This window comes from Antechinus flavipes, chromosome 1, assembly GCF_016432865.1.
Source record: "Antechinus flavipes isolate AdamAnt ecotype Samford, QLD, Australia chromosome 1, AdamAnt_v2, whole genome shotgun sequence".
NCBI lineage: Eukaryota > Metazoa > Chordata > Mammalia > Dasyuromorphia > Dasyuridae > Antechinus > Antechinus flavipes.
Window position 1 is genome coordinate 469950662 of NC_067398.1, and position 13849 is coordinate 469964510.

At 34.2% G+C, this 13849-nt stretch overlaps 1 protein-coding gene across 1 annotated transcript in view; it reads right to left on the reverse strand.

The window, feature by feature from the left end:
- LOC127546725 (lipoxygenase homology domain-containing protein 1-like) overlaps positions 1 to 13849 on the reverse strand; it is a 407210-nt gene that overhangs the window by 315421 nt on the left and 77940 nt on the right. The window contains exon 16 of the mRNA XM_051973697.1: positions 4362 to 4539. Coding sequence (XP_051829657.1) covers positions 4362 to 4539 — 178 coding nt within the window. The remainder of the gene's footprint in view (positions 1 to 4361; positions 4540 to 13849) is intronic.

Sequence of the window (13849 nt, forward strand, 5' to 3'; positions counted from 1 at the left end):
TCAAATAGTCTCTCAATTCCACCCAGGCTTGCAAAATATCAGCCTTAAAAGGACATTTGCCTTTCTCCTCTTGTATCTACCAATAACTCTACCAATCTGTGAAAATCCCATTAAAGGGTATGGGGACTTTTGTCACTAGAAAGGGGCAACAAGAATATTTTCAATATAGGCTTTCAATAAATCCTAAGGTGGAAAAAAGAGGCCACTTGAACCTCAGGAAACCAATCAATGGCATATAACACAGATCTACATGAGATTTAACTACTGCTTCTCCATACATCAAGTGAATACTTTAAAGCATCAAATTCCTTTCTCATCTAGAAGGCAATAGCAACAACAGTCATTCCGGAATCTTACCTTTCTCCTTTCTAATTCCATGAATAAGTTCAGGTTTAGGTGGATTTTTTTTTTTTGGCTGGGGGTTGAGGGGAGGGGATGGTTTTCGTGTGCTTTTTTGTTATTGTTTTTTCCCCACACCTTCTACTCTTATGCTCAGGAAACCAGGATGACAAGGATTAACTGAGGAGAACATTTGCTAGAAAGCTGAACTCATCTATCTCGGTGCTAAAAGGCTCACCCACACTCCAAAACTTCAACTCTAAAATTGGAAGATGTGTTTGAATTGGTGACAAGTTCAATCTGTCTTATAGTAAATTCATGTTTGTGAAAACAAAATAACATTTTTTCTCATTCTCTTGTAAATTAAATCACCTGACTACATCATAAATTCCTATTATTCAGAATAATCAGAATGCAATTGTCAATCACAATTCTGATTGAAATATAGGTTTAAAGATGTCAGTCATTATGAAGATTCTAATTCTTCTTTAAAACAATTTAAGTAGTAATTTTTCAGATGTATTTGTCAAATGAGATAGAGAAAACAGTCTAGGCAAGGATAGCCAAGACTAGGTTATATGAAATGTGCATGTAATTACCCCTCACTATTACCTTTTTCATGATGTCTATGTCTCAGAACTGCATTATTTGTCCAGAGGCAGGAGTTGGAAATGAATTGTGTACATTGCCTTCCAAGACAAGAGACTGACTTAACATATATTTCTGCCCTTTAATTCCAAAAATTGTTAACAAATTTCTGAAAGAGCAAGGGTAAGTAAATATTAAAAAGAAAAAAAAACTTCAATGTCTATTAAAAAAAAAACTTGTTTTGAAATATGAAAATTACATTTTTACATGTTGTATATATAGTGACTATCTTCCAATTCCTCCAAATGGATATTTTGGAATTCCTTAAATACAGAAAAAAGAAATCTATCCACCCATTGGATATGAAGTAAACTAAAGAGTCAAAAAACTTATATTTCTATCCTCAGTACTTAGTCCAGTGTCTGGCCCATGTTGTTCAGTTGGTCAATCATGTTCAATTCTTTGTGATCTCTTGTGAGATTTTCTTGGCAAAAAAACTACATGATTTGTCATTTCTTTCTCCAGTGAATTAAGCCAAACAGGGAGTAAGTGACTTGCCCAGGATCATACATCTTAGTATCTGAAGCCAAAGTTGACCTCTGGACATTGATTCCAAACCTACTGCTCTATTCATTGAATTTCCTTACTTGCCTCTACATAGTAAATTCTAAATAATTTTTCTCATTTAATAATTGATTCAATTACATAGAAAAATCTAAATTTTAAATTAGGAATCTTTTATGATACTTCATTCCCTGCCAACACTACTCGAAACTTCAACAAAGTTAAGAAAAAAGATCTTTTTAGGTGATGAAACATTAGGGTACAAAGCTCATTATTGTATCATCTTAGGCAAGTCATTTAATCTCTGTAAGCTTCCCTTTTTTCATCTATAAAATTGAAATTTATACTAGATGCACTCAGATTCCTCTTTCAATTTTAAATTAAGAATTTTATAATCTTGTGAACATTCAGGTTAAGAACCCTCCTACTTTCTCTACTTCCTGATCTACATTTAAGGTATACTCAATTCACCAAATGCTGTACTTTTTAGGTTTATTAGTCACTTTTCTAGGGCATAGTAGGACAAAACAAAATAGTTCTGTACCTGAGGCATTTACATTCTTCATTCTACTTTTATACATTCTAACAACTTAAGAAATATCTCTAGAAAGAACAAAGTTCAATCTTTGAAAACAAAGGAATTAGGGGGAAATTAGTGATTTCTTCTACATATCTGGTTCACAATTGATTCTTTGGAAGAGATAGAACGTAAGATCCTTGTGAATAGGAATTGAGTAGAGCTTCATCCTTTGTTGATTAATTGATTGAAGTAAAAAGCTAGATATGTTGATAGTACTAAAAAACAGACTTGATTTTTTTGGAACATAGCTTAAGATACCAGAATGATGGATTTCTTTTAAGTAGAGATTGTAGCACAGAGGATAGAGTATTGGACCTGTTGTCAAGAAGAATTGAATTCAAACCCATCTTCAGACCCTTGCTAGCTGGGTGATAAAGTCACTTAACCTTGTTTGCCTCAGTTTCCACATCTATAAAATGACCTGGAGAAACAAATGGTAAACTATTCTAGTATCTTTGCCAAGAAAATCTCAAAGGAGTCACAAAGAGTCAGACATAACTGAAAATGATTGAACTGCAATATTCTTTGTTCATTAATATCTAGGACCTAGCCCAGTGCATGACACACAGAGTAGGTCCTTAATAAATGCTAGCTAATTGATTGAAGTAAATGGCTAGACTTATTAATAGTTTTGAAAACGATGATATGGGCTTTTAGACTATGATATGATACTAAAATGAAAATTACTTGCCTCGGTATAGAGTACAACTTCTCCAAGAGATGGAAGAATGGAAAGACTATGTTTCCCCTAAGATTTTTGGGCCTTATTAAGAGGGGTTTAAAATTTAACAGAATGGAAAGGGAAAATTCCCTGATAAAAATGAAATAATATATCTGAAAGTCACCAAGAATTTTGACAAAATCTCCTATATTTATAAAGAAAGAATGAAAAAAAAATATTGGGAATAATCTGGAGCTGAGGTCTGATAAGAGAAGATCAGCAATGGGATAAGCGGGCAGGGGACTCAAGAAAAGGACAATGTATTGTTGATTTCACTAGAACAATACATTCATCATAAAGTTGAGGATCATCCAAAGATCAATGAAGAGGCATATGGGAGAGGGAGGAAGTGAAAGGGAGGACAGTGTGAAAAGTGGGGAATGAGCAAACTTCCCAACAAGGAATTATTTAGGGAATGTGATATAGTATAGAGGATCAGAAAAAATTGTGAGTGGGGAAAAAATGATAAGCCAGTAGGTTGAGGGAGATGGTGGAACAAGCAATAGAAAGTCAAGGTGCTCCTTCACGTGCCATATGAGAGAACTTGAAGAACTTCATTGTATTAGATAGCTTCCATGGAGCATGTCCAGAGAATGGTAGGCAAACAGATCACTAGCTTAACAAAATCAAAAAGAAGAAAGAAAAAGGCAAGAGATAAAGGTAGGCAGATGAAAGTCTGGTGACAAAACAATTTAATTTCAAACCAAGAGGATCTGAGAGTGGCCTCTTGCATAAGTTTGATAGCCTCCCTAGTCTGAAATAGAGAAGTACTTAATGAATGTTTATCGACTGATTTTTAAAAGTTCATCAGTAGTTAATTAAAACCCAGGAGTCCCTTTTATCATAAGCCCCGATTATACCCATTATTCAAGGCCCATACAAAATATCATTTCCTTTTCTTTCACATCTCCACAGTAAATGTAATCTTTTTCTCTTTCCTTTCACATTTTAATTGTATACGAATATCTGGTATCATAGTATACATCCCACGTCCACTTTTGTTATCTGTGTATTTGGGGCAACTAATTCGCATGGTGGATGGAGTGCTAAGTCTAAAGTCAAAAAGACCAGAGTTCAAATGTGCACATGTCACTAAACATCAGATACTTACTAACTATATAAGTCTGAGCAAGCCATTAAATTTTTATTTCCCTCAGTTTTCTCAACTATGAAATAGGTATAATAATAGCAAGTACTTCCCAGGACAGTTTTGAGACTCAAATGAAATAATAATTGTAAAATGATTAGCACAATGCCTGGTGTACTACGTGTTATATAAATGTTAACAGTTATCATCATTATCATCATTTTCCTGACTAAATTATAAGCTTCTTGAGGGTAAGGAATATGCATTATTGATTTTATTATGCTATAATTCCAAACACAATGCTCTTACACATGATTGGAACATAATAAACACACTACATTGAATTGAATGTGCATTCACTGCATAAAGAAAAAATTCAGCAGAATAGATTTATTCTATCCTAAATATAAACACATTCTTTATATTTTACAATATAATTTGTTGGATTTATTAAAATGCTTAAGTTTTGTTTGTCAACATACATTGGATAACTTGTGGATAGAAGAAAACACTTGTGTCTTTAATATAAAGAACTGGTTTTGTCTGACCATCCGGCAAAAGTCCAACAAACAGGCCTGTGCTTTTCACTGATTCCAGACTTATGGATCCATTTTCCAAGTTCTTCTGAATTTTAAAGTGACAATCAACATCTCCTGTGCCCTAGGAACAACATAATATAATTTTATTCATGTGAATCTCACAGTGGGAGAAAAAGAAATATGTTAGATCTAACTGGCCATTTTCTCAAGTTTGTCATTTTCTTCAGTCCTCATTATAAAGCAAAATATCTCCTACTCTACATTTACCTATTGGTTATTCCTTTAGAAGATGTAGAAGTGCAGCAGAGTGATATCACATGTTTCTCACAGTGACTGAATCATCCTTCAAAGCTTCTCATCCCAGAGGAGTATAAATTCAGATAGAGTTTCAATTGGGATAGATTTTACACCAGAATTACCTATTTCTTTGACTAAAAATACAAACATTTCACATGGAAAAATAATCTAGTATGACACTGAGAAAAGCAGAAAAGAAAATTTCCTTCTGTAAATGTATTTTTACATTTTCAAGTAAGTTAAATATAATTTCTGCATATTATCATTACTATGATGTATTTAATGCTTCCTTACTATGACCTTTAAAGTTGGTTTTAATACTTTGTGGATTTTCTTTTTAATAATACTCATTATTCCCAATATGAAAGGGGACTAGTTGGTATAGGGATGAGAAGGGAAAAAATAGACAATGTAGTTGTAAAAATTATAAAAGACTTGGCATGTCTTCCCTATTAATCAATGAGAGCTGCTTTGTGGAAGAACTCCCAATAATTTTTGCATTTTACCTTGTAACCCTTTCAACATAGTTATGCTTCTTTTCCTCAGTCATCATCTCCCTCATCATTTATAGTTCTAGTTGTTGCTACCACAAAAATACTGCTATGAATATATGTTTGTATGATACTTATAAACGTATATATACATATGTGTACCTATATATGAGTATATATACATATATATCCATAAACACATATCATTATGTCTTTGATCTTGTTGGAATATATATATTCAATAATGGATTGCTTAATTGACTTTTACTTTATAACCCTTTAAAAAAAAATAGCGACACAGCTGAGCTCAAAGCAGAAAAGTCCTAGATTCAAGTCTCATCTATGGTCCATACTGGCTACATGACGTGAGCAAGTTATTTAACTTTCCCACACTATAGGAAACTCTAGGACCAGAAGTTACTGACCTTGTGACCAATGAATAAGGCTTTCTTCACCAAAAAGTTCCCTGTATCCATGAAATCATAGATCTTAGCATCTATTTTTATGCTTATCAATATTAATTTCCTCTCATGTTGTGAAGACCAAAAGCAATATGCAAACATAAAATGAGTTGGAAAGTTAAGGCTATTTGTGAGTATTTCAAGGGGAAAAAAAGGAAAAAGAAAAAGAAAATCTATTCTAACCATAGTTGTCTGTATGAACCACACGCTTACATAAAATCAGGATTTTTAAAAATTGAACTCAGCAAAACATTGCTCTTTATCAACAGATGAGACCAAGTAATCTGTTTCACTGGATGTTTCACTTTTCAACCAGTTGTTCTGGGCATATATAGACGCAATCTATCTGAATGTTTTGCATCAAAGTTATTTTTGTTCAACATTATCGGAAATATTTTTTCCCAGTTCTTTGCATGAAAAGAAAGACATTTGCATTTTGCACGTGTGGGCAGAGCCAGAAAAAGAGTGTGACCAGTGCCGAGCAGAGTGGGAGAATCATTTCCTAGTTCCTGTAAAACCATCTTCTTGTTTATTGCACGGATCATGTTTTATTCTTTTTTTTCTTTCTTTTTTGAGATGGAAATGCAACATTGATGACTCACATATTACTTGTTCCTTAAAACCCTGACTTTTTTTTTCTTTTGTACTATTGCTTAACCAGTTCCTCTCCACAGTGTATCTTTGAGATTCTTTTCTGGTACATATTAATTATTTAATCAATGCATGAAACTAAATACAAGAAAGTAATTGTGAAAAATTATATGACTATGTTTTCATTCAGTCATTTGGCACATATCATCTATTAAGTATTTATTATGTTGAAGGTCCCAGGAACAGCCCTGAAGGAGACCCAAATATAAATAAGCCTTGTCTTTAAGGATTTATAACATATATTTGAATCCATGTTTTACAAAATCATTCACAGGTAGTCTTTCCAGGATACCGATATTACATTGTTTTCAGTACATTTCACTTTGCTTAAGTTCATGGAGGACTTTCTAGATTGTTATTGTTGTTGCTTTGGGTTTTTTTTTTTTCTGAGATCATCCTGCTCATCATTTACCAATAAATAACAATATCCCATCATAATATTCTAATATAAAATAGAAAAGAGAAGTACCAACAACTAGTGATGAGAGTTCAGAAGAGGGAAAGATTACTTCTTTGAGGAAGAGTCAGAAAAGACTTCATGTGAAAAGAAGAGATGGGTAGATTATCAACAGAAGCATATAAGGGCAAGGGAAGCACAGAGAGAAGGATGCTATTTTTATAACCCTTGTTAAGATAGCATTTTGTAAACTTGAAGCATTATTTTAAATGTCAGGTTTATGGGGGTTGTTATTATTATTGTTGGATTAGGATGGGCAGCTTGGGAGTTTATCTACTTGTGTGGAAACTACCTTTACCAAAGTAAACATTCCTAACCAAACCAAACCATATCAAACCAAACTAAAAATTCCTAACTCATCAGCAACTTATGGTCTTAGAGAATTGATTGTGGCACTGAGATAAGTGTTTTGCTTAGTTATACAGTTTTTGTCAGAGGAAGTATTTAAACCCAAGTTTTCCTGGCTCTATGGCTGGACCTTTATCTACTATATTATATTGTTCCTCAAGTTATTGTTAATAATAATGATAATTAATAATAATAGCTAGAGTTTCTATAGTGTTTTAATGTTTCCAAAATGTTTCACATATATTATCTCATTTAATCCTTTTATTACAACTCTGGGAGTCAGGTGCTATTATTAGTTCTCATTTTACATTTGAGGAAATTGAGACAGTCATGGGTTAAGTGACTTACCTAGAACCACATATCTAAATAAGTAACTAAGACAGAATTTTAACTCAATTCTTTATGATTCCAGGTCTAGTACTCTGCCTCCTCACTATTTCTCAACCATACACACTACCCCAACCTCCTTTCTAATTGCCAACAACTGTGGATTTCACCTTTGTAACATCTAACACATCCCCTTTTCTCTTTTGACACAAGCCTTCATGACCTCAAGCATTTATTATTTTATTTTAGTTTATATTGTCCCAGTTACATTCAAAACATTTTTTTAAATTTGTTTTAAAATTTTTTGAGTTCTAAATTCTCTCCCTAATCCCTATCCACAATTAAGAAACCACATGTGGAGTTATGCAAAACTTTTCCATAAAAGTCAAGTTATGAAAGAAAACATAGATCTCCCACCTTAATGAAAATAAAAACCCTCAAGAAAAATTAAGTTTAAAAAGAGAGAAAGAGAGAATGTTGTTGTTGTTTTCTGTATTCAGACAATCAGTTCCTTCTCTGGGTATGGACAGGATTTTTCATTCTAAGTCCTTCAGATGGATGATTGTACTACTGATAATAACAAAGTCATTCACAATTGGCATTCCAGGACACTGCTATTACTTTGTTTTCAGTACATTTCTTTTTGCTTAAGTTCATGGAGGACTTTCTAGGTTGTTGTTGTTGTTGTTGCTTTGGGGTTGTCGTTTTTTTTCTGAGAGCATCCTGCTCATCATTTCCCATAAAACAACAATATCCCATTATAAACACATACCACAATTTATTGAGCCATTTTCTAATTATTAGGCATCTCCTCAATTTCCAATATTTTTGCCTGAAAAGAGAATTGCTATGAATTTTTTTTACATATAGATCATTTCTTTAATCTCTTTTGGTATTCATGCCTAGTAGTGGTATTGTTAGGTCAAAAGACATGCATGAATATATAGTCTTTGAGGCACAGATCATATCTTTTGATCATTTATCAATTGGGACATGTCAAGCCTTCTATTGCATTAGCCTACTAGTGAGCTGTCCTGCCTCAAGTCTCTCCTCAGTCCAATCTAACCTCCAGCCATTAAAGAGATTTTTCCTAAAATGCAGGTCTGATCATACCTCCTACTCACTAAGCTCTAGTGACTTCCTTTTTTGCTGAGGCAATTAGGGTTAAGTAATTTGCCCAGGGCCAGATTTGAACTCAGGTCCTCCTGACTTCGATGCCAACTAAAAAGGTAGGAGGAGGACTAGATTATAAAAAGCTTTAAATGCAAAACAGGATTTTGTATTTGCTCCTCGAGACAATAAGAAGTAATTAGAGCAGAAGCAGCTAGATGGTCAGTGCAAGTCAGAAGGACTTGAATTCAAATTTGACACTGGCCTCCTGGAGATTGTACAAGAAAGACACACCATCTCTTAGCTTTGGCCATTCTCTCTGGCTATCCTTCATACCTACTGTGCTTTCTTTCCTCCTTTGCAATTACTCACATCCCTGGCTTCCATTTCCTACAGGAAGCCTTCCTCAATGCTCCTTAATACCAGTGCCTTCCCTCTTTTAATTATTTCCTATTTATCCTGTATAAGCTTGCTTTGCATATATTTATTTACATGCTATCTCCCCAATTAGATTGAAAGCTCCTTGAAGACAGGTATTATTTTTTTTTTTTGCTTCTTTTTGAATCCCCAAAGTTGAGTACTGTACCTGGAACATAGCTTCTATTATAATCAAGATTATAATTATTACTATATTACTTAGTTGCTAAATATCATCATCATAACAAAAACATTATTGTTACAAGAGTATCAATAATCACTACCTATTATCATCCTGAAATATAGCTATCAAAAAACTAATAACACAGATACTTTGGAATTAGCCAGGGCCTACAAGAGATTTTAAAGTTTCCTACACTGAACTATAATAAGGTCCTGAACCTAATGGATGTTGAGGGAGTGACATATTATTGCATAATCATAGCAGCCAGAACCCAAATGATTCTTCTGACTACAAATTATTTTAAAGCATGCAATGTGGCTTGTAGAAAGAGCCATGACAGAACTAGATTAACTAAATTAATGTTTTCTAAGTAGCAAGGCAGTGCAAATGGATAAAGCATTGGATTTGGAGTATGGAAGTCCCAAGTTCAAATTTAGATTTGAACCATTATTATTTGCTTACATATCACATATTATACAATTATATTATATATAAATCACCTAACCTCTCTGTACATCAGTTTCCTTATCTGTAAAATGGGGGTAATAATAGTACCTTCTTTCCAGGATTGGTATTATGAAGAAAAGAAATAATATTTGTCAAGTGCTTTGAAAACCTTATATTGTTATTTAAATGCTAGATACCTATCCCTTTGCTACCCCAGAACCCAGGCTGTTTATCTAGTAATAAGCTGAAAGTCCATTAAGAGGAAGAGACAGATTTAGAAATGGATTGGGAGACAATGATCATCATGAGAAAATCTGAAGAAAAAGTGTAGGAGGTCCCTTAGAATTTGTCTACTGTGTTTCACTCCAAAATGATCATTCTGCAAGGATTCATGTTTACACTCCTGAAAAATGCTATCTCTCACCTCCACACTGAACCTGATTTTCACATACTTTTATCTGCACATTTCAGGCCAAGAGCAGAGTCTATTAGAGATAAGTTAAGAAAATGCCCGTGAAAAAAGTATGTTGCTCTGGAATCCCTGGGACACATTAGAACACCACTGAGTTAAATTATCATGTTCCCCACTGCAAACCCACCCACTAAATCCTTAAATATGGAGTTTATAAGGTACCAACATGTGGTAAGGACATTACAGAAATAAAATTACATGATGGGGAAAATCCCTAATGCTCCTACTTTGCACAAAAGTAGTTTCATATTCACTCTCCTCCATGGGTACTAAGATGTATATACCTTGATGGTCCAGGACAGAAAATCAGTTCATTTGAACTGATGTGTAAATCAGGGGTCAGAATGGAGTGGTATTAGTCCCACATTACAATATCATTTGAGGTTCAATACACAAATACACACACATACACACACATATCTAGAATTTCTATAGAATAGAAATTATTCAATACAAATTTCTACTTAATATTTCTCTGAATGCAGATAGCATATTTCTTTGTATGTGCTTTATTGTTAATCTGGATATTTAAAATAGCCAAAATTATTTATTTGCTCAAACTTTAGCATATTCTGACCTGTAGGAATTTTTACAGGACCTGGATTTCAGACTCTAAGGTAAAATAAATTCGTTCAATTAGAGTCTGTAATAATAGTGATTTACAGATTATAGAGTCACAGAGATTTAGAACTCAAAGAGGTATTAGAAGCCATGAAGTCCAATTCTCTTATTTTATATGAGGAAACTGAGCATGGAGAGATTGTGTCTTCCCTGTATCTCACAGCAAATAAGTGTCTGAAGGCAGAATTAGAACCCAAATGTACTATTCCATTTCTCTTCTAATGACATTACAGGATCCATTTTCTATATTGGATATATTGGGTTTTCTGTCATAGCACAACAATTCTGGTTATGAAGGGATTAGTTATACTCAGGGGTATCTAGATAAAACTATCTCAAGACAGCAGAATGATTGAAAGACTAGTTACCAAGTAGTTGAGGTCAATGAATGATATTTTTTGATCAATTTCAAATTCCTTCAAGTAAAGCTAGGATTTGGTACTATATGATTCTTTCCTTATTAGATCTGAAATATTCCAGCAGAGCCTAGGTTTCATGCATGCAAATCCTGAATCCCAAGGGTCAGTATCTTCTACTTCTAAGACAATAGTCTTGTAGCAAATTAGCAGTTGCTTTAGCTGGATAAATGTCAAATCTCTTAAAAGGGGCTTCAGACTGTCTAGAAATCAGAAAGTGAGAGTTCTAATACCAGAATCTGGGGTCAGATAGGGCAGTTTATAGGTAGAATTCACTTGGGGTTCACCTGATAGTTATTACAACAGTTACTAGCCATGCCCACAATATAAGCAATCTATCTTTGGAAACATGCATATTGGAGGAAATAAGAGGTCAGAGATAACTACTGATAGGACCCTGAAATGTATTGGTGGCTGAATCAGAGAGAGGGAGATTCTAGATAGCTGTTTAAGATGCCTTTACTCTGAGACATTGATGGATGAGTTCTGACAAAAGGAAGGCCATTTACACTTGGCCCGACAATTTTTGGACCTAATCAACAAACTCTTTTTGGACAGTCAGCCAATATGATTTCATTTTTATTCCAGGATCCATGTCAACAGGCAAAAAAAATGCTTGCTTAAGCTAGCCCACAAAACCACCAAGTCTAATAACTAAGCAGCTTTTTTCCTGCAGAAATCCAAAATTTTCTTATGAAGTCTGTAAAATAGTCTGGAAGAAGATCATCCTCATTGACATGATGAAGACTGGGCCATGAGAAACCTTGATTTTAAAGATAGTTGACAGGGAAATAGGAGTGCCAGAAAACTTCTAACACATGTCTGCTTCAGGAAAGGGAGTGTATCTTTGTTGTTATTCAGTCATGTCTGATTTTTTGTGATTTCATTTTGGGTCTTTTTGGAAGAGATACTGGCATGGTTTGTCATTTTCTTCTCCGGCTCACTTTACAGTCAAGGAAACTGAGGCTAAGCAGGGTTAAGTGAATTATCCAGGGTCATACACATAGTGTCTGAGACTGGATTTGAACTCACAAAGATATGACTCCAGACCCAGCATTCATTATCAACTGAGCCACCTGGTTGTATAGTTTTTTTATTCTTTTTTCAAATTTTTCTAGCAAATTGGTGGTATAGAGACCAGTCTGGTTGGCTAGTTGGGGAGAATGTATGAGTCCAGAATTATGCCTAATTGGTATCTACGGAAAAAGTAAGACTGTCCAATTCTACAGAGCAAGTTTGTTTGTTTTTTTCTTTGAGGTTTTATCTTATCCTAGAAGGTAGCATTATCCCCATATAAGGTAACATTTATGCTACTGAGTGAAAAGCCAGAAAATGCTTGGGTGATGAGGAAGCCTGGAATCAAGAAGATTAACATTTAACTAGTGTATAAGCCTAACTATATCATCAGAGGTCATCAGAAAAATCTACCTAAAGGTTTATATGAAATAACATGTGCTTTGAAAACATCAAAATGCAATGCAATTGATATCTAGTTAACTATGTCTGTCTGTTTGTCTCTCCCTCTCCCTTTTTCTCTCCCCTTCCCTCCTTCTCCCTCTCCTTTCCATCCCCCCTCTCTCTCTGTCATCCCCCCTCTCTTTTTATGTATCTATACATTTGTCTTTCTATCTAGCCATGGTATTGAAATACCATTTAAACATCAGGGACACAAAGTTCTTCCACTGTCAATGTAATCTGGCAAGAAGAAAAGACTTAAATCAGTTAAGTTTCTGAAGAATGGGGTGGGGAGGGGGATTATGAGTTGATGAAATTCAAGAATAACTATGCAAATGATTAGGCTAGATGCCCCACCACCTCAATTCTTCAAGCACAGGAAAAGCCTATAAACAAAAGTGACTGAGAAATTCATGAATGACACAAAAGGAACCAATCCCAGCTTTGAGCCTTTTCTATCCTACTCATGATTTATTGCTCTCAAAAAGTGCATGGGGTCTATTTACTCTGAATTGCTATGTATGTAACCAGCTCCAATCAGTAATTTTTCTTCAATCTCAACATGAAAGAAAAAAATAATAAAGCAAGTTTTTGTCTGTCTTTACCATTTTTGACTCTTTCTGGAGTCTGGATGAAGACTATGGCCTGGTTTGTGATTACTTATTCAGCATCTACTCCCAAAACTAGACTAAGTCTGGAACCCAAGAGATAGATACATAGCTCTTCTTGTATTATAGTGGGTCAAATGATTATCTATCTTCTTGTATCATATTGGGACAAATGAATATTCTATTACTGATTGATGTGCTAATAAATAAACACTATAGTCATCTTAAAAGTGATTATTGTCGTGTCTCTGTTTGAGAATTAGAAGAAGAATATTTCAACCAAGAGAAAAATCTAGTTACAAAATCGCATATAGCAAAAACTAGACAACTATGGCAGGATAGAGGAAAGTCCATCAGAAACCATTAAAAAAGGTAGGTGCCTGTGAATGCAGGGAGCATTGAGAAGTCTCTAAATGGCCTCTAAAATTTCCACTAGACAATCTAAGATTGAATCCTGCCCTTGATGGTTTTCTAAGATGTGACCCTGAGCAAGTTCTCTTTCTATCTTAGTTTCCTAATCTTTAAAATGGACCATAATAATAGATCCCATCTCACAAGGCTGTTATGAGGATCAAAAGCATCAACATATGCAAAGGATTTTGCAAATTAAAGTATTACAAAAATAAGTATCATCATCATCACTATCATCATTATTGTTACTGTTAAAAT